The following is a 26,930-nucleotide window of genomic DNA, read 5'->3' as shown; positions in this document are numbered from 1 at the left end:
TAGGTTGCAGACCCACCATGTCTTCAAAAGAGGAAGGAGACAATTCGGAGGATGGGTTCCTGAGCTGGGAAGTGCAAAAAGGGATAAGTTGAGACACTTGGAATTTCTTTAATATTTCCTGTGGGTGAAGCCACCGACTTTCCTTGGCATTCATCAACTGTTTTGCCACACTTATCCCCTTGCCAAGCCACAAACTGTCCTCTCTGCCCTGGAGAAATTCCGGATGATGCCCAGATAGCAGAAAAGGTAGACCATATGCCTTACAAACAGCTTTCTACGTTAAAATAGTGTCCCTAATTACTAACGAATGCTTTATATGGATGGGAAGGCACGGGATGAGAGTATGGAGGCAGGACACCAAATTCCAAGGAAAAGTGAGGTCTGCCTCCAGAGAATTGTTGGAATTAAAACTGGACTCATGGATCTAGTCCATGACATGCCAAAGAGGTATGAGAGGTTGTAGCCGTGGAGTTTGGGAAAGCCCACTCCGCCCTCAGCCCTGCTAAGCATTCATTTTTGTAAGGCGATTCGCGGTTGCTTACCCGCCCATATAAAGCATATGAAGGCTGAGTTTAGAGTAATCACATATTTATGTTTCAATAAAACAGGCAGGGTCTGTAACTGGTACAAGAGTCGAGGAAAGCTGATTGGTAAATGATGCCAGCGACGAAGCTAATCCTGGATCTGCTTGAACAAAGGGGGGTAATTCAAGCTGTAGAGGGAAGAGGGATCTCTACCATTTTTTATCCCTAAGTAAGATAGGGCTTGACAAGGTCCCCAGGTATGCCCAGGGTACTCCAGTAAGAGGCAGGTCTAAAGGGTCCTAGTGGGAGTAGTTCACTTTTCAGTTGATTGATTTTATACCCAGAGAATGTACCATAATGAGCTAAAATGGACCTCAGGGGGCTTAATGGGCACCTGGATTGGCTAGGAAGATCAAAACATCATCCGCGAAAAGGGTCAGTTTGACTGTTTTGTGCTGGATTGCAATGCCCTGATACAAATCTGATATTTCCAGATGATGGGCCAAAGGTTCTAGGTCCGGATTGAATAAGAGAGGGGATGGGGTAGCCCTGTCGCATCCCTTTAAAAAGAGGGGAGGGGGGAGACAGAATGCCTGAAGTGTGAATTTGTGCCTGGAGTGAGGCATGTAGACCCCCTAAAAAGGTACGAAAATGACTAATAATGCCAATCTTGTCCAATACCATCCCTAGCCAGTCCCACCTGACATTATCGAATGCCTTTTCGGCATCAAGTGCTAGTAACAGTGGTTGTTCCCCAGGCTTGGGACAGTGCTGCACCCTATCCAGGACAGTTAGTAATTTGCGGATATTAGTCACTGCTGATCGATTACAGACAAAGCCCACTTGGGAAGGACCTATCGATGAGGGCAGAAGCACACTGGGGCATTCAGCAAGAATTTTAGACACTAGCTTAACCCCTTAAGAACACATGACGTTGTCATACGTCTCCATTTTCGAGTCCTTAAGGACACATGACGTATGAGAACGTCATGTGTTTTACCGGCCCCCCGCAACCATCTGGAGCGGAGCCGGTGCCCGATGCCTGCTGAAATCATTCAGCAGGCATTGGGGCATATCGCCCAGGGGGGTCATGATGACCCCCCATGTCGGCGATGGCCGCAGATCGCTGGACAATTCAGTCCAGCGATCTGCGGCGGATTCCGGGTCAATCGGGTCTCCAGTGACCCGGTGACCCGGAATTATTGGCTGATCGGGGCCGTCAGAGACGGTCCCGAACAGCCATAGCCAGCAGGGGTGAGGTGGCACTGCTGGTGGCACGATCGCCCTGATTCGTATTACCGGCCGACCAATCAGGGCGCCTGCTGCGGGTGTCACTCCCGCAACCCGCTCCACCCCTCTTCCGGAGGACGTGAGCGGGTGCGGGACGTGCACCCCGGGTGCTGGGGACCCCAATCCCCGGCGTCCCTGTTGGGATCGGGGCCCCAGGAGCAGCTGGGGCGGCGGCGAGGGACTGACCTGTGCGGCTGGATCGTTGGAGGTGAGTGACAGCCTCCTGCTGTTGCTTAGCAACAGCTCCCAGCATGCAAAAAGGGCATGCTGGCAGCTGTAGTTATGCAACAGCAGGAGGCAGACCACCACAACTCCCAGCATTCCCTTATGGGCATGCTGGGACTTGAAGTTTTGCAACAGCTGGAGGCACATTCTTTCTATGAAAAAGTGTTCCCCCCCCCCCCAATGTGAACGTACAGGGTACACTCACATGGGCGGAGGATTACAGTAAGTATCCGGCTGCAAGTTTGAGCTGCGTCAAATTTTCTGCCGCAGCTCAAACTGCCAGCGAGAAACTACTGTGAACCCCCGCCCGTGCGACTGTACCCTAAAAACACTACACTACACTAACACAAAATAAAATAAAAAGTAAAAAAACACTACATATACACATACCCCTACACAACCCCCCTCCCCTCCCCAATAAAAATGAAAAACGTCTGGTACGCCACTGTTTCCAAAACGGAGCATCCAGCTGTTGCAAAACAACTACTCCCAGTATTGCCAGATAGCCGTTGACTGTCTAGGCATGCTGGGAGTTTTACAACAGCTGGAGGCACCCTGTTTGGGAATCACTGGCGTAGAATACCCCTATGTCCACCCCTATGCAAGTCCCTAATTTAGGCCTCAAATGCGCATGGCGCTCTCACTTTGGAGCCCTGTCGTATTTCAAGGCAACAGTTTAGGGTCACATATGGGGTATCGCCGTACTCGGGAGAAATTGCCTAACAAATTTTGGGGGGTATTTTCTGCTATTACCCTTTTAAAAAATGTAAAATTTTTGGGAAACCAAGCATTTTAGGTAAAAAAAATATATATTTTTTTACATATGCAAAAGTCGTGAAACACCTGTAGGGTATTAAGGTTCAAATTACCCCTTGTTACGTTCCCCGAGGGGTCTAGTTTCCAAAATGGTATGCCATGTGGTTTTTTATTGCTGTCCTGGCACCATAGGGGCTTCCTAAATGCGGCATGCCCCCAGAGCAAAATTCGCTTTCAAAAAGCCAAATGTGACTCCTTCTTTTCTGAGACCTGTAGTGCGCCAGCAGAGCACTTTTCACCCCCATATGGGGTGTTTTCTGAATCGGGAGAAATTGGGCTTCAAATTTTGGGGGGTATTTTCCGCTATTACCCTTTTTAAAAATGTAAAATTTTTGGGAAACCAAGCATTTTAGGTAAAAAATATATATATATTTTTTTACATATGCAAAAGTCGTGAATCACCTGTAGGGTATTAAGGTTCACTTTACCCCTTGTTACGTTCCCTGAGGGGTCTAGTTTCCAAAATGGTATGCCATGTGTTTTTTTGCTGTCCTGGCACCATAGGGGCTTCCTAAATGCGGCATGCCCCCCAAAAACCATTTGTCGCTCCTTCCCTTCTGAGCCCTCTACTGCGCCCGCCGAACAATTAACATAGACATATGAGGTATGTGCTTACTCGAGAGAAATTGGGTTTCAAATACAAGTAAAAATTTTCTCCTTTTTACCCCTTGCAAAAATTCAAAAATTGGGTCAACAAGAACATGCGAGTGTAAAAAATGAAGATTTTGAATTTTCTCCTTCACTTTGCTGCTATTCCTGTGAAACACCTAAAGGGTTAATACACTTACTGAATGTCATTTTGAATACTTTGGGGGTGTAGTTTTTATAATGGGGTCTTTTATGGGGTATTTCTAATATGAAGACCCTTCAAATCCACTTCAAAACTGAACTGGTCCCGGAAAAATAGTGAGTTTGAAAATTTTGTGAAAAATTTCAAAATTGCTGCTGAACTTTGAAGCCCTCTGGTGTCTTCCAAAAGTAAAAACTCATAAATTTTATGATGCAAACATAAAGTAGACATATTGTATATGTGAACCCCCAAAAAATATATTTTGAATATCCATTTTCCTTACAAGCAGAGAGCTTCAAAGTTAGACAAATGCTAAATTTAAAGTAGAATATGTCACGAAAAAACAATCTCGGAATCAGAATGATAACTAAAAGCATTCCAGAGTTATTAATGTTTAAAGTGACAGTGGTCAGAATTGCAAAAAACGCTCCGGTCCTTAAGGTGTACAAAGACATATAATAAGAGCGGAACAAGGAATTAATCATTCTAGGGTCGGAGTGGACCATCCCGGAATAATCACGTAAGGAGGAGAAGTGTTGGGGAGGCCTGCAGCCCTTGGCCAGGCTTGCAAGGAGGCGGACAGTCTTATTACCTAAGCGAAACAATTCCACTCGAAACCTGGAGTAGGCAGCCAAACATTTACGGTCTGACCATAGATCGAATTAGCCTCCTTCTACGCCAGGCAAGCCACCGCTAAAGGCTATTCTATATAGGAGGTATAAGCAGATTGTAGGGCCTTGTTGGTCTCCTGAAAGTGGTGGAGGGATTTATTTTTCACTGTGGCCATATAAGCGATCAGTCGACCACGACCACAAAGCAATAATAAACCGTACAGTAAACACTCTGTGCACATTGACACTATAGAAGTGGCCTACACAGTGTTAGGGACTTCTCTTTTTTTCTACCAGCACAGAAAATGCAGCCTCCCAAGTTAAAGCAGGAGAAAAAGGCAACATGGAACCCCCCTCAAAAAGCACCATTCAAACACTCCCTGCGTGAAATAAAGGTACATAGGGAAGCAAGCCACCAAACAAATAATCCTATGTGTTCCAGGGCCCTGAGAAGGGCAGCAATTAAGAGCATCAATATAATGTCTATTCAGCGTAGAGTCCCTGACAGGACAAAATGGAACGACCCGCATTAAACAAGAAAAATCCCAATGAAGAACAAGGAAACATTAAAGTCCCCCGACCCACGCCCAATCGCCTGGATAGGACTGCCGATTTAAAGGCACAATATCGGCAGCTACTAGGGGTAAATGGCAGATATCATCAGGGGTCCCAGGAAGCACCCCACAAGGCACAGTCCACCATGAAACTTCAAGGTGTTGACAAGAAATCAGTAGACTTCTGGTTGGGAACTAGAACTTTGGTGAGAGAAGGAAGAAGGGTCCTCCTGAGAACGGCGTGGGATCATGCGATCTGATCTGGCAGGACTGTGTAGTGCAGCCTCCACAGCAGACGGACTGTTGAATACCGAAGAAGTACCATCATCATGGAAGATGCGTAAGATAGCAGGGTATTGAAGCTGAAATTTAGTCTTGCACCTGAACAGTTCGGAGCACACCCTACTGAAAGCCCTGTGTCTCTTCACCACAGCTGCTTAGAAGTCCTCAAATATCAAGACTTGACAGTCCTGGATCACTAGAGCGGTGGTGCATCTCCGGAAAGCCCGCAGTAGGGCCTGACGGTCATTATAATCCAAAAGTTTAAAGATGACTTGGTGGGGCCGGTTTTGTTGTGATGATTGAGAGGATCTCATGGTGTGATCACGGACCCCAGGCTCCGGGCCAAATCTGTGCGCCGGTTCGAGGCCCAAGGCAACAGAAAGTTCCCTCTCACAAATACGCTGGAGATCAAATGCCTTTACTTGTTCATAGAGCCCCACTGTGCAGGTTATTCCGCCTGGGTCAGCAGTTCTCCAGATAATCCAGTTTAGCCCAAAGGCTGGCATTCTCCTCCTTGAGACCAGAGACATGAGCAGACATATCAGTGTGCCGCCTTTCAAGTGTTTTAACATCATTCTGGATCTCCTCTACTATAGCTGTGGTGTGAGCAAGATCAGACCGGAGTCTGTCAAAGGAAGCTTGCAGTGTCGCTTCCAGTGTCCTCCCTGGAGGTGCTCCCTCAGGGTGGCTCTCTGGGACAGGTTGGCTGAGTGGCACACTAAGCTGAGGGAGAGCATGTGGTTCCCCAGGAGTGCAGAGGGACTGGACATGAGAGGGGACTAGAGACCCTCCCGCCGCCATCTTAACACCACAAGGTTCAGTGAGGACCATGGAGGGGGGAGTCCCCGTAAATGCAGAGCCCACCTGCAGCTGTGGAGGAACGGAATGTGCCCCAAGTAGTCCCTCAGGTAGGTCAGGGTGCGATTCCAATGGAGACCGGGAGGAGGGATAAGAGGTCTGGCTGGTTACTTTCACTTTCGTAGCGGGACCACGCTGCGCTGCCGCCAAGCGCTGGGAGGAGGCCGGGCTATATCCGTGCTGAGCCATCAATTTGTGGCAGCTACTGAGCAAATAGCGTTCCATACAGACAGGCAGGGACTGGGAGCAGGTATCCAAGCTGTGAGGCTGTCGGGGAGAGCAGATGCCGATCAGAGAAGAGCGTTGGAGGCCGGGAAGAGCTGGAGCTCTTTCAGCAGTGTCCGTGCATGACAGCACCGGAACCGAAAGTTTCTTGCTATTCTTACTTAGTAATTGTGATTTCTCTAAAATCACTTAGAAAATAACGTACATGTGGAAATCATTGACACTATAGCTTTTCAAGAGCCATGTATGTGAGAGTGGTGGTGGTAATCCAAGCAAAAGCACATATAAAAAAAACACCTTTTTTACAGCTTTCATAGCATAGTGTCTTTGTAAAGCTTGGTTCACATCACGTCAAGGATATAAGCTCGGCTTGTATGTTGTATACAGCTGATTCACTGTACAGCTACATATGTCTGACCTTGATTCACGTGTTTAGTAATCCTATTCTATGGGGGTATTTGTTCTTCTTTTTATTTATTTATTTATTTATTTTTTTTATTTGCTGTTTGATAGATGAGCATAGTAAAGAAAAAAAAAACACCAGCCAAACCCAAGCACCCATTTGCTACATTTTTGGCTATTGTTGGCATGTGAATTCACACGTTGTGTAGTGCTGCTGGATCAGATTACACGCTGAACACACTTTAGATATTTTTGTATAGTTTTTAATGTCTGATAAGAATGTGAAAACTTTTTACACTTCTGTTTTGCAACTTGTAACATTTCAGTTTTGTAATATTTGTAATATCCTGTCTTCATGGAGTACCTCCAGAAAGCTGGTGACGGGCACATCTCCTGTGTACATGCCAGCTGTCATATTGCTGGAGTGGGCGATTTATGAAGCCATGTCTCCTGTGGATTTCAAATCATTGTAAAGGGAAAAAAAAAAAAAAAACTAGCAGGAGAAATTAAAAAGTGGTGGCTGCAGACAGTGTCAGACAAATCTGAGCGCAGCTATTCAGCTGTTTTGTACATTCATATGTATTTTAATATCCACCAGATATTGTCTTCACAATCTTTTTTTTTTCTTTTTTTAACAAGTTTCCATCTGTCAGAATGTATTGCTGGTAACAGCTGATAGACGGATGTTGTTATAAGTCACATGCCACAGGCCGGTTTCGGAACTTTGCAGGGTTAGTATATAAAGACTTAACTAGATCTGTCAGTCATTTTCTCTCAAGTTCTTTAACCTTCTGACTGGTAAGCAGTAACTGTGCCCGGGGTAAGGGCTAAGTGAGGACAATAGCTCACATTCTGCAATAGAAGTTTAGTATTACTCTTTACTATGACAGGCAGCATGCACACATGTGAGTGATGCTTACATTTATGTAGCTTTTTTGACCTTCATTGTCTGTCATGTCAAAGTACACTACAGTATGTGAAGTGCCATGCTGGAAATATGTTTAGACAGATTATCCTTATATTGCAGACTTGTCAGTGTGAATTATACTTGGTGGACACAGACATCCCCTACAGTGGGAAAAGGGCAATGGATACATTTTATTTAGAAGTAAACACACATACAAGTACCTACAAATGTTAGGGCACAATGGCTTGTCAACTGGCACAAATGGGCAGCAAAATCTTTGTCCTGAGCCTAGAAATGTGTTCATGCTTGGTGTGTTGCTGGATATTTTTTTTTTTTTTGTGTGTGGCAAACTAAATACTTGTATTTCTGGACTTTTATCCTTAACATTACATATCTTTTTGAGTAAAAAAACAAAAACATTTTGCTCTTTTATGAACTGCCCTGCTCCTCAGTGACCAACGGATGTGTACAGTCTGTGCCAACCTCTCCATTCAGCACCCCGGACAGCACACAAACCAGGGCACACGCAGTGTCTCTCCTGACTGGCCTCTCAGCATTGTGGCCATATAACTTCCTGACTTTAAATTAGATTAAATTAGGTTGTTTCTGATGAAATTGCTGAATCATCAGGTTGTGTTTGGGAAATGTGAATATCTTTCTGACATAATAATATTTTACTGGAATATATTAGAGCTGATTGGCATGATCTGTAACCATTGTCTAAAGTTTTTAAAACTGACTTGTTATGCATGTGCATTAAAGGAACAGAAAATCTATTTTATTATAACACCTTTTAGAGTATCCTCGTATGGAAATTACACCAATGACCCCAGAGTCAATGCAGCATAAGTGAGCAAATTCTCTATGGATCAGTATTGATGTATCCACTTAAAGGGGTATTCCAGGATTTTGTTTCACTTGACTGTGCTACAGGGGCTGTAAAGTTAGTGTAGTAAAAAAACAAAACAGAAAATCTGTTGAATTCATGTACAGTAAGGCTTTGACATAAAAGACAGAAATATATATCTATAGACATTTACACTTAGATTAGATCAGGAATTGTGCTTCGCCACAGCCAAAAGGACACGTTTTCACCTCAATAAACCAGGTCCACATCAACTTCTCTTCATGCAACTGTCTCTCAGTCAGGTTTATTCACACAGGTTTCAGGACAAAATATATCAAAACCCAAAATAAAACCTAGGCTGTCTAGCCACTAGCTACACATTACAGACCCTGTCTGCCAACTGGTGAGCTAATCCCTGCCAGTTAAAATATGCAACCTGCAACCTTATAAGACAGTTCACATTTAGCTTATCTTGTGTTCTTCAGCCAACTCATCTGACAGTCCCTCTCCTGAGGAACGAACACTCTTCTGGTTTTCCACGACAATGTCACCGTTCACACTGGTACCACTTTGTGTGTCCACCTCAGCCTCCTGCAGTGTGCCCGTCTGGCAAAGGGACACGGTATCTCCCCCCTTGCATCAATCTGCGATCTAAGGAAGCGCTTACTTGGTCACTTGTAAGTCCTTGTTTGTCCACCACAGCCACCTGCTGTGTGCCCATCTGGCAAGGGGACTTCGTTGTCTCCCCCTTTGCATCAGTCTGCGATCTAGGGGAGAGCCCAGACTACACTGTCTGACTCCCTTATAACACACTTCCCCTTTCTGCTGGGCTTCATTAATCAGGCCCCAGGTGAAGGTTTCTCCCAGATCAGGTAAGGAAATATACCCTTTCCCTGCCTGACTATCACACTATGAAACAATCTAATTTTCTTTTATGAAGATGTGAGTATAAGCCTTGACAGAGGGTTGGCTGTGAATATAGTGTTTTTGGCTTTTGCAAAAGTGTTTGATACTGTCCCTCATACACATCTGTTAGGTAAGTTAAGGTCTTTGGGTTTGGAAACTTTAGTTTGTAACTAGATTGACAACTGGCTTGTTTAATTTATTTATTAATGATATAGAGGATGGGATTAACAGCTCTGTTTCTATTTTTGCAGATAACACCAAGCTTTGTAGCACGGTACAGTCTTTAGAGGATATGCATAAGGTCCAAGATTACTTGGATAGACTAAGTGTCTGGGCATCCACTTGGCAAATGAGGTTCAATGTGGACAAATGTAAAGTTATGCATCTGGGTACTAATAACCTGCATACATCATATGTCTTAGGGGGTTAAACTGGGAGAGTAACTGGAAGGGAACAATCTGGGTGTACTTGTAGATCATAGACTACATAATAGCATGCAGTGTCAGGCACTTCTAAGGCCAGCAGGATATTGTCCTGTATTAAAAGAGGCATGAACTCAAGGGACAGGGACATAATACTACCCCTTTATAAAGCATTGGTACGGCCTAACCTAGAATATGCTGTTCGTTTTGGTCACAAGTTCATAAAAGGGACATTGTGGAGCTGGAGAAGGTGCAGAAATGCGCAACTAAATAATATGGGGCATAGAACATCTTGGCTATGAGGAAAGATTAAAAGAATTACATTTGTTTAGTCTTGAGAAGAGACGTTTAAGGGGGATATGATCAACGTATATACAGTGGGGCAAAAAAAGTTTTTAGTCAGCCACCAATTGGGCAAGTTCTCCCACTTAAAAAGAGGAGAGAGGCCTGTAATTTTCACCATAGGTATATCTCAACTATGAGAGACATAATGAGAAAAAAATCCATAAAATCACATTGTCTGATTTTTAAAGAATTTATTTGCTAATTATGGTGGAAAATAAGTATTTGGTCAATAACAAAAAAGTTAATCTTAATACTTTGTTATATACCCTTTGTTGGCAATGACAGAGGTTTTACATTTTCTGTAAGTCTTCGCAAGGTTTTCACACACTGTTGCTGGTATTTTGGCCCATTCCTCCATGCAGATCTCCTCTAGAGCAGTGATGTTTTGGGCTGTTGCTGGGCAACATGGACTTTCAACTCCCTCCAAAGGTTTTCTATGTGGTTGAGATCCGGAGACTGGTTAGGCCACTCCAGGACCTTGAAATGCTTATTACAAAGCCAATCCTTCGTTGCCCGGGCAGTGTGTTTGAGGTCATTGTCATGCTGAAAGACCCAGCCACGTTTCATCTTCAATGCCCTTGCTGATGGAAGGAGGTTTTCACTCAAAATCTCACAATACATGGCCCCATTCATTCTTTCCTTTGCAAGGATCAGTTATCCTGGTCCCTTAGCAGAAAAACAGCCCCAAAGCATGATGCTTCCACCCCCATGCTTCACAGTAGGTATGGTGTTCTTTGGATGCAACTCCACATTCTTTCTCCTCCCAACACGACAAGTTGAGTTTTTACCAAAAAGTTCTACTTTGGTTTCATCTGACCGTATGACATTCTTCCAATACTCTTCTGGATCATCCAAATGCTCTCTAGCAAACTTCAGATGGGCCCGGACATTTATTGGCTTAAGCAAGGAGACACAACCGGTACAGCTTGATTTGAGTCCCTGGCGGTGTAGTCTTACTGATGGTAGCCTTTGTTACTTTGGTCCTAGCTCTCTGCAGGTCATTCACTAGTTCCTAGTTGTGACTGCTCCCTACCACTGCAGGTATGTGCTCCGTCTGAATCACTTGCCGAATGCCAGGACCGTACCTGAATACACCACTGTATACGCACCTGGAGTTCCACGGCAGTTGAGTCCCTCATCCAGTGAGCAGTATTACTAACTTCTCCTTTTAAAGGGATTGCAGTAGATCCTCTACTGAGGATAACTGGATATGACTGATGCATATATTAGAACCATTTGCTTACACTGACTCATGTTGTTATTTATACCTGACATTTTGTCTTTGTCTTTACTCCCCTGAGGACGGCGCATGATTGCGCTAGAAACGCATTGGGAATTTATATACTATTGGACTACTTCTATCTGTGATTTTGTATCACTATGGTCTTGAACCTTGCATCATTTTGATAATTTCTGTAAACACTGTGGACACCGGACCCAAGTGTTTATATGGTATGAGTATACTGCAACCGGCGCCGTTGATTTTAAAACGCTAACAATGGGTGTCTTTGTAAGAATATTTTAATTGATATATTAAAAGGTATATTTTAGGCCCTCCCCACCTTTATTTCATTAATGGTGATTAGGCTAATTTTTTTATCATTTACTAGTTCCCCCGTGTGGTTCTGGGATTTTTGCTCACTGTTCTTGTGATCATTTTGACACTATGTGGTGAGATCTTGTGTGGAGCCCCAGATCGAGGGAGATTATCAGTGGTCTTGTATGTCTTCCATTTTCTAATAATTGCTCCCACTGTTGATTTCTTCACACCAAGCTGCTTGCCTATTGCAGGTTCAGTCTTCCCAGCCTGGTGCAGGTCTACAATTTTGTTTCCTTCGACTGCTCTTTGGTCTTGGCCATAGTGGAGTTTGGAGTGTGACTGTTTAATGTTATGGACAGGTGTCTTTTATACTGATAACAAGTTCAAACAGGTGCCACTAATGCAGTTAATGAGTAGAGGACTGGGGATACTCTTAAAGAAGAAGTTACAGGTCTGTGAGAGCCAGAAATCTTGCTTGTTTGTAGGTGACCAAATACTTATTTTCCACCAAATAAATTCTTTAAAAATCAGACAATGTAATTTTATGGATTTTTTTTTCTCATTAGGGTCCGTTCACACTGAGTAATTCAAGAGGAATTCACAAGGAATAATTTCAGTCAGGAAATTGTTGCCTTCTCCATTAAGCGGAATTCAAGCGGAATTTCCATGTGGAAATGAAGAGGAATGAAGGAGGAGGCTATTTCATCTACTTTTCTGAATTCCGCTCGAATTCCGCTTGATTTCCGCTCGAATTCTGCTTGAAAACGATGTCGGGCAGAATTTGTTTTACCATTGACTTCTATTGGATTTTGCTCACGGATTCTGCTTGAAAGAACATGTTCTTTATTCAAGCGGAAAGGAATTCAGTGTCGGAATTTCCGCAGTGTGAACAGGACAGCAGAAAGAACATTAAAGTCAATGGGCAGAGGAGATGTGTATTAATTTGAAGCTGAGAATTCAAGAGGAATTACTTGAGCATCTGGACAGGTGTCATCATCGTGGCACAAGCACACCCCTTGTCATGTGCAGCTAAGACAAATAAATGTAGTGTTCTATGATGTTGGAAACCTTGTGACCTGTCTATGAAGAGTGTGTCCATCTTTCTATATCTGGCCATTATATAACTTATGTTACTTGTTTATGACATTTATCACTAGTTTTACCGTCTGCAGGCTTAATCTCTTATTTTTATTTATCATTGAACTAGTGGGTGTTGTAAGTTGCTATGATGTCTCCAATATACAACACACTGGTCCTGTTTCCATATATTTCTTTAGTACCCCTATAAACAGCCACAATGTGGAGGACATTTATAAAGCAGTACTGACCAGTGTAAGCTGCATATTAAGCACAGTGATGAGCTATAACTACATACTGCTGCATCTTTACTTTGTATCCTCTCTGCCATTGTCTTGCTTTGCATCTTTCTCATGTTACCGTCTCTATAGACTTCTTCTTGGTGCAGCATGTAACTTGATCGTTTAGTGAGTTGACACTTCTTTCTCAGGATGGATTTATGTAATTTTTTCAGAGTTAATGAGGAGTTTTGCTATGAGGAAGGGAGAGGAGTAAATTATGAGTTTAGCTATGAAGATGGAGGAGATGATCATAAAAAAGGGAGAATGTGGCATTTTTCTCTAATAACACACAATTAGTTTCTCTAATAAGTTGGTGACTGTTTAACTTTTTATGAAGGGAATATTGATGTATAAATTGTTGTTCAAAACTGAACAGTTGCTGAATATTGACAGAATTGTTGAGAGGCAGTTTTCAGTAAAAATTTTACCAGGTTTAGTAGATGCTCCATATTCTTCAAGGTTACTATGATGTGATTATGGAAACAAATTTCTTTTGGATGATTGAGATCTACAAGGCCTGTTCAATATGAAGCGTAACCTGGGGTGATCCTTATTCAGTAATAACATGTCCATAAATTGGGAGAATCCAGCAGGCTAATCGCATTGTCACCTCTAGATTAGCAGCCGTGATCTCTGGAGCTGCTGTACAGATGTAGCTATCATTGTGGTAATGTTCTTCTGTAATAAGGTTTTCAGCAAGAAGCAGATGTGACATGTTAGGTACCTCTTTACACGCCTTGTGGAAAATAGTACATGGTTAATAAAGGCTGATGTGCAACCTGGGGCTGCCATTGTCATGTGTCTCATCATTGTGAGACAGGTTAACCAGAAATAGAGCCACAAACAATGACACAGTCTCTAGCTCTAGCTTACCTGTCCACGTAGTACATGATGGGACATTGATTTGTATGGTCAGCAAGTAGAATTACATTTCTAAACATTTTGGCCACTGCAAGCGAAATGTACATCTCTCTGCTTCCCCCAACAATAACAAATGATAGTTTGGGGCCTCCGAAGCCAGGTCAGCTTTAATCTACAAAGTGGTGGTTATGATTACATAATCTCTTTTATATGGTGGGATCCTTTTTATAGAGGCAGACTCATGCCCGAGACAAGCACCAATCTAGCAGGTTGGCGTTCCTTTAATGAGCCTTTCACACAGCTTCATTGTGTGCTGAACAAGCGATAACTAAACGGTTTGCGTGGCCCCTTCGCTTAAATCTTTGTCAGTCATAGATCACCCTCTATACACAGGGGGATGTTTGCCGACCATCAGATATTTTTAACGCTGGGCAATTCCAGCGATCAGACAAAATACTGGTCACATGGAGCATCAAATGACCTGTTTGACTAATAAGGTGCCAAATGTAAAAGACACTCTAAACCTGCTGCATAATATATACTGCAAGTTTTGCTGCCATTCACTTACAGTTGGGGGTATTTAGTCAGCCACCAATTTTGCAAGTTCTCCCACTTAAAAAGATGAGAGAGGCCTGTAACTTTCATTATAGACATACCTCACCTATGAGAGACATAATGAGAAAAAAAAATCCATAAAATCACATTGTCTGATTTTTAAAGAATTTATTTGCAAATTATGTTGGAAAATAAGTATTTGGTCACCTACAAACGTGCAAGATTTCTGGCTCTCACAGACCTGTAACGTCTTTAAGAGTCTCTTCTGTCCTCCACTTGTTACCCGTATTAATGGAACCTGTTTGAACTTGTTATCAGTATAAAAGACCCCTGTCCACAACCTTAAACAGTCACACTCCAAACTCCACTATTGCCAAGATGAAAGAGCTGTCGAAGGACACCAAAAACTAAATTGTAGACCTGCACCAGGCTGGGAAGACTGAATCTGCAATAGGCAAGCAACTTGGTGTGAAGAAATCAACAGTGGGAGCAATTATTAGAAAATGGAAGATATACAAGACCACTGATTAATCTCCATGCAAGATCTGGGGCTCTACGCAAGATCTCACCCCGTGGTGTCAAAATTATCACAAGAATGGTGAGCAATAATCCCAGAACCACACGGGGGTACCTAGTGCATTACCTGCAGAGAGCTGGGACCAAAGTAACAAAGGCTACCATCAGTAACACACTACGCCGCCAGGGACTCAAATCATGCAGCGCCAGACGTGTCTCCCTGCTTAACCCCTTAAGGACGCCAGGTGTATCCATACACCCCCCGTTTTAAAGTCCTTAAGGACTGATGGTGTATGGGTACGCCCGTGGGAATTCCAGTCCCCGCCGCTCGCCGGGTGGGGACCAGACCGGGGTGACTGCTGGTATCTATCAGCAGGCACCCCATGCAAACCCCTGGGGGTTCAGAGTCTGAATTGACCGGTGATTTGCAGCGATTCTGGGTCAATCGGGTCTCTGTTGAACCGGGAAAAAACGGATGAATGGGGCTGTCCGAGACAGCCCCTTTCACCCTTACCCAGCATGAGTGGGGTGGCACGGGTGCTGCCTCACGGTCACGTGACCAATCACGACCCTGCTGGGCAGTGGTCGGGATGGCGATCGGGGCCGGTGGGGGTGTCCTACCTTTCCCTGGTCCGGCGGGGGTCCTCACGTGTGCGGTGGCGGCGACAGGAGCAGCAAGATCGGTGGCAGCAGCGACGGCGGTCCTGGCAGCAGGATACAGCAGGAGCTGAGGCCTGTTCACCTCCTGCTGTTGCTTTCCCAAAGGGCATGCTGGGAGTTGTAGTTTTGCAACAGCTGGAGTTCCAACTACAACTCCCAGCATGCCCTTTGGTAGTCTGTGCATGCTGGGGGTTGTAGTTATGAAACAGCTGGAGGCACATTTTTTTCTATGAAAAAGAGTGCATCCAGCTGTTGCATAACTACAACTCCTAACATGCACAGACTACCAAAAGGCATGCTGGGAGTTGTAGCAGTGTGCCTCCAGCTGTTACAAAACTACAACTCTCAGCATGCCCTTTGACTGTCAATGCATGCTGATTGTTGCAGTTTTACAACAGCTGGAGACACATTGGTTGTGAAACAGAGTATGTTACTTAACTCCGTGTTTTGCAACCAGTGTGCCTCCAGCTGTTGCAAAAATACAACTCCCAGTATGCACCGAGAGACTGTACATGCTGGGAGTTCTAGTTCTTAGAGTTCTGAGTTAAGTAACAAACTCTGTATTTCGCAACCAATGTGCCTCCATCTGTTGCATAACTACAACTCCCAGAATGTATGGTCTGTCAGTGCATGCTGGGAGTTGTAGTTTTGCAACAGCTGGAGGTTTGTTGTGTTCCCCCCCCCCCCCCCCCCCGTGAATGTACAGGGCTCATTCACACGCACGGGTCTACAGCGAGTTTTCTGCTGCAAGTTTGAGATGCCTCAAATTTTCCGCCGCAGCTCAAACTTCCAGCAAGAAACTCGCTGTAAACCCGCCCGTGTGAATGTACCCTAAAAACACTATACTACACTACACAAAATTTAAAGTAAAACACTGCATATACACATACCCCTAAACCCCTCCCCCCAAATAAAAAAACGTCTTGTACGGCACTGTTTTCCAAACTGAGCCTCCAGCTGTTGAAAAACAACAGCTCCCAGTATTGCCGGACAGCCACTGACTGTCCAGGCATGCTGGGAGTTTTGCAACAGCTAGAGACACCCCGTTTGGGAAACACTGCTGTAGGGTATTTTTGTGGTGGATTCAAATCCCCAATTCAGGCCTCAAATGCGCATGGCGCCCTCTCGCTTTGGAGCCCTGTTGTATTTCAAGGAAACAGTTTAGGGCCACATATGGGGTATCTCCGTACAAAATTGCGTTACAACAAGAAATTGCGTTACAAATTTTGGGGGGCTTTTTCTCCTTTCACCCCTTATGAAAAGGTAAAGTTGGGGTCTACACCAGCATGTTAGTGTAAAAAAAAAATCTTTTTTACACTAACATGCTTGTGTTGCCCCATACTTTTAATTTTCACAAGTGGTAAAAGGAAAAAAAAAGACCCCCAAACTTTGTAATGAAATTTCTCCTGAGTAAAGAGCTACCTCATATGTGGGTGTAAAGTGCTCTGCGGGCGCACAACATGGCTCAGAAGTGAGTGTGCCTTGTACATTTGAGGTCTAAATTGGTGATTTGCACAGGGGTGGCTGATTTTACAGCGATTCTGACACAAACACAAAACAATAAATACCCAGATGTGACCCCATTTTGGAATCGACACCCCTCATGGAATTTAACAAGGGGTATAGTGAGCCTTAACACCCCACAGTTGTTTGACGAATTTTCATTAAAGTTGGAGCGCCATTGGGCTTTAGGAGAGAGATTGTGTCCGAAATTAAAGGCTTTGTATGTTTACAAAGCCCCCATAGTGCCAGAACAATGGACCCCCCCACATGTGACCCCATTTTGGAAACTACACCCCTCATGGAATGTAATAAGGGGTACAGTGAGAAATTGAATTTTTAATTTGCACAGCCCACTGTTCCAAAGATCTATCAAACGCCAGTGGGCCGCAAATGCTAAATTCTATGAGGGGTGTCGTTTCCAAAATGGGGTCCACTGTTCTGGCACCACAGGGGGCTTTGTAAACGCACATAGCCTCCCACTTCTATTCCAACCAAATATCTCTCACCAAAAGCTCAATGGTGCTCCTTCTCATCTGAGCATTGTAGTTCGCCCGCAGAGCACTTTACATCCACTTATGGGGTATTTCCATACTCAAAAGAAATGGGGTTACACATTTTGGGAGGCTTTTTCTCCAATTACCCCTTGTGAAAATGAAAAATTTGGGGTAACACCAGCATTTTAGTGAAAAAAAAAATATTTCACGTCCAACTTAAGCGGAAATTTGTCAAGCACCTGTGAAGTGTTAAGGCTCACTGTACCCCTTGTTACGTTCCTTGAGGGGTGTAGTTTCCAAAATAGTGTGCCATGTTGTGTTTTTTTTTTTTTTTTTTGCTGTTCTGGCACCATAGGGGTTTCCTAAATCTGACATGCCCCCCAAAAACCATTTCAGAAAAACTCACTCTCCAAAATCCCATTGTCGCTCCTTTCCTTCTGAGCTTTGTAATGCACCCATAGAGCACTTGACATCCACACTTGAGGTATTTTGTTACTCAAGAGAAATTGGGTTACAAATTTTGGGGGTCTTTTTCTCCTTTTACCCCTTGTAAAATTTCGAAAACTGGGTCTACAAGAACATGCGAGTGTAAAAAATGAAGATTTTGAATTTTCTCCTTCACCTTGTTGCTATTCCTGTGAAACACCTAAAGGGTTAACACACTTTCTGAATGTCATTTTGAATACTTTGGGGGGTGCAGTTTTTATAATGGGGTCATTTAGGGGGTATTTCTAATATGAAGACTCCTCAATCCACTTCAAAACAGAACTGGTCCCTGAAAAATTCCAATTTTGAAAATTTTGGGGAAAATTGCTGCTGAACTTTGAAGCCATCTGATGTCTTCCAAAAGTAAAAACATGCAAACTTTATGATGCAAATATAAAGTTGACATATTGTATATGTGAATCAATATAGAATTTATTTGGAATATCCATTTTCCTTACAAGCAGAGTTTCAAAGTTAGAAAAATGCTACATTTTCAAAATTTTCATGAAATTTGGGGATTTTTTTTTACCAAGAAAGGATGCAAGTAACGAGGAAAATTTACCACTGTGTTAAAGTAGAATATGTCACAAAAAACTATCTCGAAATCAGAATAATCGGTAAAAGCATCCCAGAGTTATTAATGCATAAATTGACAGTGGTCAGAATTGCAACAAAAGGGCTCAGTCCTTAAGGGGTTAAGCCATTACATGTCCAAGCCCAACTGAAGCTTGCAAGAGCGCATTTAAATGACTCGGAAGAGTATTGGGAGAATGTCATATGGTCAGTTGAAACCAAAGTAGAACTTTTTGGTAAAGACTCAACTCGTCATGTTTGGAGGAGAACGAATGCTGAGTTGCATCCAAAGAACACCATACCTACTGTGAAACATGGCGGTGGAAACATCATGCTTTGGGGCTGTTTTACTAGGATGACTGATCCGTGTAAAGGAAAGAATGAATGGGGCCATGTATCGTGAGATTTTGTGTGAAAACCTCCTTCCATCAGCAAGGGCATTGAAGATGAAACGTGGCTGGGTCTTTCAGCATGACAATGATCCCAAACACACTGCCCGGGCAAGGTGTGGCTTCGTAAGAAGCATTTCAAGGTCCTGGAGTGGCCTAGCCAGTCTCCAGATCTCAACCCCATAGAAAACCTTTGGAATTCCGTGAAAGTCTTTTTGAAAGTCCATTTTGCCCAGCGACAGCCCCAAAACATCACTGCTCTAGAGGAGATCTGCATTGAGGAATGGGCCAAAATACCTGCAACAGTGTGTAAAAACCTTGTGAAGACTTACAGAAAACATTTGACCTCTGTCATTGACAACAAAAGGTATATAACAAAGTATTCAGATGAACGTTTGTTATTGACCAAATACTTATTTTCCACCATAATTTGCAAATAAATTCTTTAAAAATCAGACAATGTGATTTTATGGATTTTTTTTTCTCATTATGTGTCTCATAGTTGTGGCATACCTATGATGAAAAGTATAAGCCTCTCTCATCTTTATAAGAGGGAGAACTTGCGTAATTGGTTGCTGATTAAATCCATTTTTTGCCCCACTGTATATGGATCTTCGAAAAATCTGCAATAGTGGCTGATTTGCAGATTAACTGCAGACCCTTTGAAGTGAATGACAGGGAACCCTGCTGCGAGTTATCAACACATGGACGTATCCTTAAATAACTTAGTAAGTTTGCCATTAGCAAACAATGACCGCTCAGCTTTCGTTTCACCAGAGCTTTAAGATATTAAAGTTAATTGGTTGCTGTGAGAAAATCATTCCTCAGATGGTTTGATAAATCTGAGCCATTGTGTCAGGGTAAAGGGGTTTTCTAGCCTTATAAAATTGCTAGGCTATCCTCAGGATAGGTCATAAATTTTTATATTGGCAGAGGTTCAACCCCTGACAGTCACTACAAGTTGGAAGGGGCCATGACACTCGCTTGAGAGCTGGAGCCGCATTGCTATACTGTAAGTAGCATTGGTGCAGTGTACTGCAGTTTTGTACCATTCAAGTGAAAGGGGCAGTGTTGTAGTACAGTAATCGCATGAATGCTGCAGGCCCTTGTCAAAAGTGGATTGGCGATGGTGCTGATCTGATGAAGGATAGGCTTATAACGTTTTTTCTAAGGTTGGTAACCCCTTTAAGTTTCAGTAATCTTTGGTCGGCAGCACAACTCATCAATAATTGGCATTCCAAATAACTCAAACATTTTGTCAAAGTATTAACCGTGCTCTTTATGTTACATTCATTCAGTCATATAGCAATATTTCGGGCAAAGTCCTTCTTCAGGCTGAGTAAGAAGTTTGGAGTTAGATTCCTGTAGTTTACTTAGTGGCAATGGTGCCCATAGAAACATATATGCAAGATACGCCAATAAGACCTGCCCTCATGGGTGTATCTTGGGTGTCTATGAGTCTCCAGACACCATTGCCACCAAGGAGCCTACAGGAATTTAAAGTCAAACTTCTTACCTACCATAAGGAGGGCTTTGCCCGAAAAGCTGCTATTTAATTTAATGAGCACTGATAAGTTATAATTGAAAATAAATTTTTAGCACATTCTGCATACACTTCATCTGGAGTGCCGATTTATTATTGATGCAATCCTTTTAAATGTGGCCTGCATTTCAGATTTCATTCCTTCTGGATGGTTATTATATTGTCCTTATGTGAGATTTCACTTAGCTAGCTTCAAAATGACCTGCTAGAACAAAATCATAAAAGATTATTTAGTGTACATGTTTCTGGGCAAATGCCTGTGTATAATGTGTAACCTATATAGCAGAATGTGCCACTACTATCAGAAACCAAGTGTCTTTGTCCTAAGTTTGTTGCGTTTCTGCCTTTCTTGTGTAGATTTATTTTAGACAATATTCCCTCAACCTTCTGAAGTCCAGTAAGTTTAATAAATAGGGAGTGGAGGCTGCCTTCCTAAGTGGAACACATTATTGGGGCAGACATACTGATTCTGTTTAATTCTTAGTGCAAACTTTGACTTGACAGTGTAAGGATGTGCCAGATTCATCACATGGTATCATGCTGTAGTAAATGTGGTGCAACATTTGAAGGTACACAGTTTGGAGACTGCTGGACTAGATGGTCCACAGATGCACCACATTTACCAACAGCATTATACACTGTGATAAATCTGGCGCATTCTTAACCCCTTAAGGACCAAGCCCATTTTAACCTTAAGGACCAGGCCAATTTTATTTTTGCGTTTTTCGTTTTTTCCTCCTCGCCTTCCAAAATCCATAACTTTTTTTATACTTCCATCTACAGACCCATATAAGGGCTAGTTTTTTGCGTGACCAATTGTACTTTGTAAGGAAACCTCTCATTTTACCATAAAATATACGGTGAATCCCACATTTTGGAGGGCTTTGTTTTTACACTGTACATTTTACTGTAAAAATGACATGTGTTTTTTATTCTGTGGGTCAATACGATTAAAATGATACCCATGGCTAGATACTTTTATATTTTGGTACCGCTTAAAAAAAATCTAAAACATTTTGTACAAAATCAGTAATCTAAAATCGCCCTATTTTGACCACCTATAACTTTTTCATTTTTCCGTACATAGGGCGGTATGAGGGCTAATTTTTTGCGCCGTCATCTGTACTTTTTATTGAAAATACATTTGCATATATAAAACTTTTAGATCATTTTTTATACATTTTTTTGGGAATAAAATGTGACTAAAATGCAGCATTTTTGGACTTTTAAAAATTTTTTTTTTACGTTTACGCTGTTCACAGTATGGGATCATTAACATTATCTTTTAATAGTTTGGACATTTACGCACACGGTGATACCAAATAAGTTTATTTTAAAAAATTACGGTTTTTGGGGCTAAAATGGGAAAAACTGCCAATTTTCATTTTTATTGGGGGAGAGGATTTTTCAATTTTTTTTTACTTTTTATTTGTACATTTTTCAGCTTTTATTATTATTTTGTTGACACTTTTTATGTCCCCATAGGGCATCATCTATAGCAATCATTTGATTGCTAATACTGTTCAGTGCTATGCATAGCACTGCTATAGCACTGATCAGTATTATCGGCGATCTTCTGCTCTGGTCTGCTCGATCTCAGACCAGAGCAGAAGACGCCGGGAGATGGACGGAGGCAGGTGAGGGGACCTCTGTCCGCCATTACAGATGATTGGATCGCCGCGGCAGCGCTGCGGGCAATCCGATCATCTATTTTAACATGTGCATGGTGGACATCTGTGCGATCGCGGATGTCAGCCATTACCGGCGAGTCCCCGGAACCTGCCGTTTGTGATGCGAGCACCGCTCCGATGCGAGCGATCATACACAGGACGATAATGTACGTTCTGGTGCGCTAAGAACCGCCGCACCAGGACGTACATTTACGTCCGTGGTAATTAAGGGGTTAAACTGTATAGTCTGGAACATCTGGAGGACCACAGTTTGGAGACCTCTGGTCTAGTCTAAGTTTAGACCAACTATTACCGTATTTTTCGCCGTATAAGATGCGCTTTTTCTTCCCCAAAACTCGAATACACACCTATCGGTTCGGTCCCTGCGGCCATCAACGCCCGGGACCCGCGGCTAATACAGGACATCACCGATCGCGGTGATGCCCTGTATTAACCCTTCAGATGCGGCGATCAAAGCTGACCGCCGCGTCTGAAGCGAAAGTCACAGTAACCCGGCTGCTCAGTCGGGCTGTTCGGGACCGCCGCGGTGAAATCGCGGCATCCCGAACAGCTTACAGGACACCAGGAGGGCCCTTACCTGCCTCCTCGGTGTCTGCTCCGTGCCGAGATCCCCTGCATGGCGGCGCTCTCCTTCGACGTCATCACGCACGACGTCCCGTCATCCAACTGGAGCGGCGTGCGTAGCAATGTGATGATGGCGACGGGATGACGGTGACGGAGAGAGTGGATCCCGGGAAAGAAGACGTCCAGAGCGTCGGGGACACCACAGGGACGCGGCAACAGCGATGGAGCGACATCCAGGGCAGCGGTGACGGGTCCGGAGCGGCGGGTACACGTGAGTATTACCTCCTATCCAGTGGTCTTCAACCTGCGGACCTCCAGATGTTGCAAAACTAAAACTCCCATCATGCCCGGATAGCCAACGGCTAATTGACCCAGATTTTTATCACAGTCAGTAAATCTGCCCAATTGTGTCCCTTCTAAACTGGATGTCCAGGTTTTAATGAAAGCACCAGGTTTTAAGGTATGTTCACATGTGGGTACACTGCTGATTTGCTACTGATTTTGATTCCCTTGCAACCAATCTGCAGCGTATCAGCCACGTGTGAACATACCCTTGGAATTATTATCAGTGGAATTAACCAAGGCTTTTAGGACCAGACAGCCTGTGCATATCTATTATGTCTGACTTTTTCCTTATGAAATAGTAGAGGAGCATTTATGAAACAGCTGGACAGACGTCCCTTCCTTTCACTGTTAATAATGATGATGATGAAGCGCAGAGTTCCTGTTACCATGGATCCATTACTTTTGGCTTCTTTGACTTTTATTCAGGAAGACAGAAAAAGCTGTGACTTTTATCTTGGAGTCGCGACTAAATATAAAATGTGGCATTACAAGGGGGCATTTGGATGCTTGAGTTCTCTTAAATCCTAACCTTCTGCCGGCTGACGTTTGCTAATCCAGAAACAGATGCTGCCGCAGCTATTTGTTGATTTAGTTTCCATGGAAACCTGATACATTCGTCTACAGTAGGAAGCTCCCTGCACATTGGCTGATTTGATAGGAAGCGAGTCTTGAGGTAGGTATTGATGACTGCACTGATAATTGGTCATACCTTTTTAACATTCAGCATCTTCATGCATTTATCCATGGACTGCGAGATAAGGGGCCACAAAAATCTGATGCTATCTGAAACCGGGAGGTAGGTTAGCTCGCCCTGTTCAGCAGAAAAGGGCCCGATGACCTAGACGTCAGTGCTGCTTATCTCACTCTGTAGTGAATGAAACAGATTGGACTCTCGAGCCTTCCTGCAGCCTTTGTCAGCGTGCTAACGCCTCTCTTGAATGAGCAACATCAAAGGATGCGAGCAACAGTAAGTGGAAGTGTTAAGGTTTTTTTCTTTTCCCATTATTTTCCCCTTTTTTCAGATGCTTTGTTAGATGGTGCCTATCGCCAGACTACAAGGCTCAACGGTTGTGTTAGCTAATGTGCAACACAAAGGAACATGAAGGGAAAGGCTTTCTAAATGATCCCAAGACACCCTTGTCTTCGGAGTATGTGTTCACGTTTTCACAGCGATTCTTGGGTGGGATTCATTAAGCCATTGTGTCTCCGTGCAGCCCTGCAGTGCGTTCAATGGGGTCTGACAAATGGCAAAGTGATGTGCCACAATGAATCACCGGACTGCCACATTGGGCTGTCACATTAAACAGCTAAAGCTGCCTCGGCACAGGCCATTCTAGCTGAAGAAGGGTTAAATGGTAGTTAGCTCTGCATTATCATAAACTAGGGTTTGTTTCTAGAGTTTTTGAATAACTTTGATATACTTATGACATGCTGTTGGTATTTAGCCTTCTTCTTTTACAGTATTGTAGCTCACAGGTCTTTTATGAAACTTTGTGTGCCTCTCTCACTTTGTGACGGAAAGGCAGCCAATATACAGACTATAGAGATAATGGTTGTTTTTTACTTTAACATATAATGATCTGCAAGGTGTAGACTCTTCCATGACTTCTCTTGTTTTTAATGTTCTGTCAATTGGTTGTTTATGTATTTTTTTTTATTTTTTTTATTGTCATTCTTTCTGTATTTAATTAGTTCATTCTTTAGAATCTTTAGAATCAAAATATTGAATAAAATGTTTTCTTTCTGTTATTAGCCATGGAAATAGCTGTGTGAACTTTAGTGAGATAAAAGCCTTCCCCCATTTCTTATGTCTTTGGGAATATAAGCTGTTCTTCTCATAAACTAGGCTTTGTACCTGATGTGTGGTTCTCCCTAATGGCAACAAAAGTTTTAGGGAGTTTAAAAGCCACAGGTTGTAAATATATATGTTGCCTATGTCATACATCGTTACTAAATGCATACATATAGCTGTTACTTCTTGTTTTATCCTCTTGTATTACATGTAAACACTTCTATCCAGGGAGCCATTATTATAAAGTATTCCCTCACCATCATCATTGTGTTACAGAAAGGCAAAGGTGACAGTCCCATCCATTGGCACATCTCCATAATGACAGATATGCTGAAGGGGGTGGGGTTTTCCCATGCTACGTGTGTATGTGTTGCTTTCGATGCTTTTCAATGAAATACCCTGTAGGGTGATTCCTAGTTTTGCATTTGCCAGTTCCTGCTGGATATAATCCAGTGTTTGGCCATTGTCTGCGTTATCTCCTTTCATTGTTGTGGAGGGGCAGAGGGGATCGCTTTCCCTGGGAGTGAAAGCCACACGAAATGCCTGGTTTGGGCTTTATGTTTAAACATTTCCTCCAAAGGAGAATCTCATGAATGGATATTTAATCCTCAGGGAACATTTTACATCATGCGTTCGCGAAGTGGCAGAATGTATTTGCATTGATTTATTTACTTAAGTAAAGAATGTTTCTCTCTAAATTACAGAAGAAAATGGAAATCCAATGCATACCCCGACTTGTAGGATGTCTTTCTGGTCACAGTATTTTGATCAGTATTTTAAGTCAAAACCAGGAGCGGAAACAACACAAAGAAAAACTATAATGGATCTTTTTGGCCCCACTCCTGGTTTTGGCTCAAAATACTGACCAGAATACTATATGTGAACACATCAAAATATTTTATTCAGTATTTGTTACAGAGATTATGTAAATTGGAAAAAATAGCTTTTTTTCACCCCTGTATTGTTGGTATACTAAAGCAGTTAGCAATACTGATGCAAGGTTCTGACCATAATACTGCCATGTAAAAGTGACCTTAATTTGTTCAGCCATTTGTATTTTGTCTGTATAATGATAGATTGCTAAAGCAGACAACCATTATTTCCAACAATTACTGCGCCCTTAGTGTTAGTACTCCGCTTTCAGCAGACCTCTAATGGCAATATCAATCTGTATACAGAGAGATAAACATCTCCACCTCCCCATGCTGCAAATTCACTCTCTCCTACTTTCTATGTGTAAATGTCACAGTAGTTTTCACATCCTAGTAAAGAATCCAGAATGATTTGATGACAATATAGCGGTATTGTTATATTTCTGCATTGCATAGGAATTAAAGAATTGACCTGGTACCTTCCTGGATGCCAGAGTTGCTTTAATCTGTGTAAAATCTGGTCCATAAGGTACTAGGCAATGGTACTCGTGAAAGTCTGTCAAGGAAAAACTCTTGTATGCAAATTATGATTTTCTTTATTAATTCAAAGAGAAGACAATCTTTAAATGTGATATTTTGGTCAGATCGCTTCTTTCATTTTTAACCAGGCCTCTGCAAAATTATAGAAGCGATCTGATTGGTTGCTATTGGCAACTAGGCAAATTTTCCTCTGCACAGGTTTTGATAAATCTCCCCCTTAGTCAGTATATAGGATGCTATTCAACTAAAATAGAAGGCTGCGGATAAAGAAACTGAAAATATGTGATGTTTAGGTAGGTGGTAGCAGTAGTGAACTGAACATGTGGGTAGTATATGTGTAAGCATGCCACCTGGAGAGTATACCGCAATGCCACTTGGAGAGTATACCGCAATGCCACTTGAGAATCCAATGCAAATAAACCCATACTCTAGAAAGTCTGTCCAGCATGGCCAGAAATGAAACATTCTTTCCAGGTCTACAGTGGTCCCTCAAGTTACAATATTAATTGGTTCCAGGATGACCATTGTATGTTGAGACCATTGTATGTTGAGACCAAAACTCTATGGAAACCTGGTAATTGGTTCTGAAGCCCCAAAATGTCATCCAAAAATAGGAAAAGGTGAGGATTAAAGAAAAATAAGTA

General features: G+C 42.8%; 1 protein-coding gene across 6 annotated transcripts in view; it reads left to right on the top strand.

Moving 5' to 3' along the window:
• Positions 1-26,930, top strand: part of FNDC3A (fibronectin type III domain containing 3A) — a 316,088-nt gene that overhangs the window by 120,595 nt on the left and 168,563 nt on the right. Inside the window, exon 1 of one of the 6 annotated variants that reach the window (XM_056562075.1) lies at positions 23,736-23,755. The exons of 4 other annotated variants lie outside the window; for them this stretch is intronic. Coding sequence is in view for 1 of the 2 variants with exons in the window: in XM_056562073.1 (XP_056418048.1) it covers positions 23,957-24,049 (93 nt within the window). In the remaining variant the exon portion in view is untranslated. Of the gene's footprint in view, positions 1-23,735; positions 23,756-23,797; positions 24,050-26,930 lie in introns of those variants that run through there. One more of the 6 variants, XM_056562073.1, reaches the window with a different exon arrangement.

Source organism: Hyla sarda, chromosome 2 (assembly GCF_029499605.1).
Source record: "Hyla sarda isolate aHylSar1 chromosome 2, aHylSar1.hap1, whole genome shotgun sequence".
Classification (NCBI taxonomy): Eukaryota; Metazoa; Chordata; class Amphibia; order Anura; family Hylidae; genus Hyla; species Hyla sarda.
This window is presented reverse-complemented; position numbering and strand designations above follow the sequence as displayed.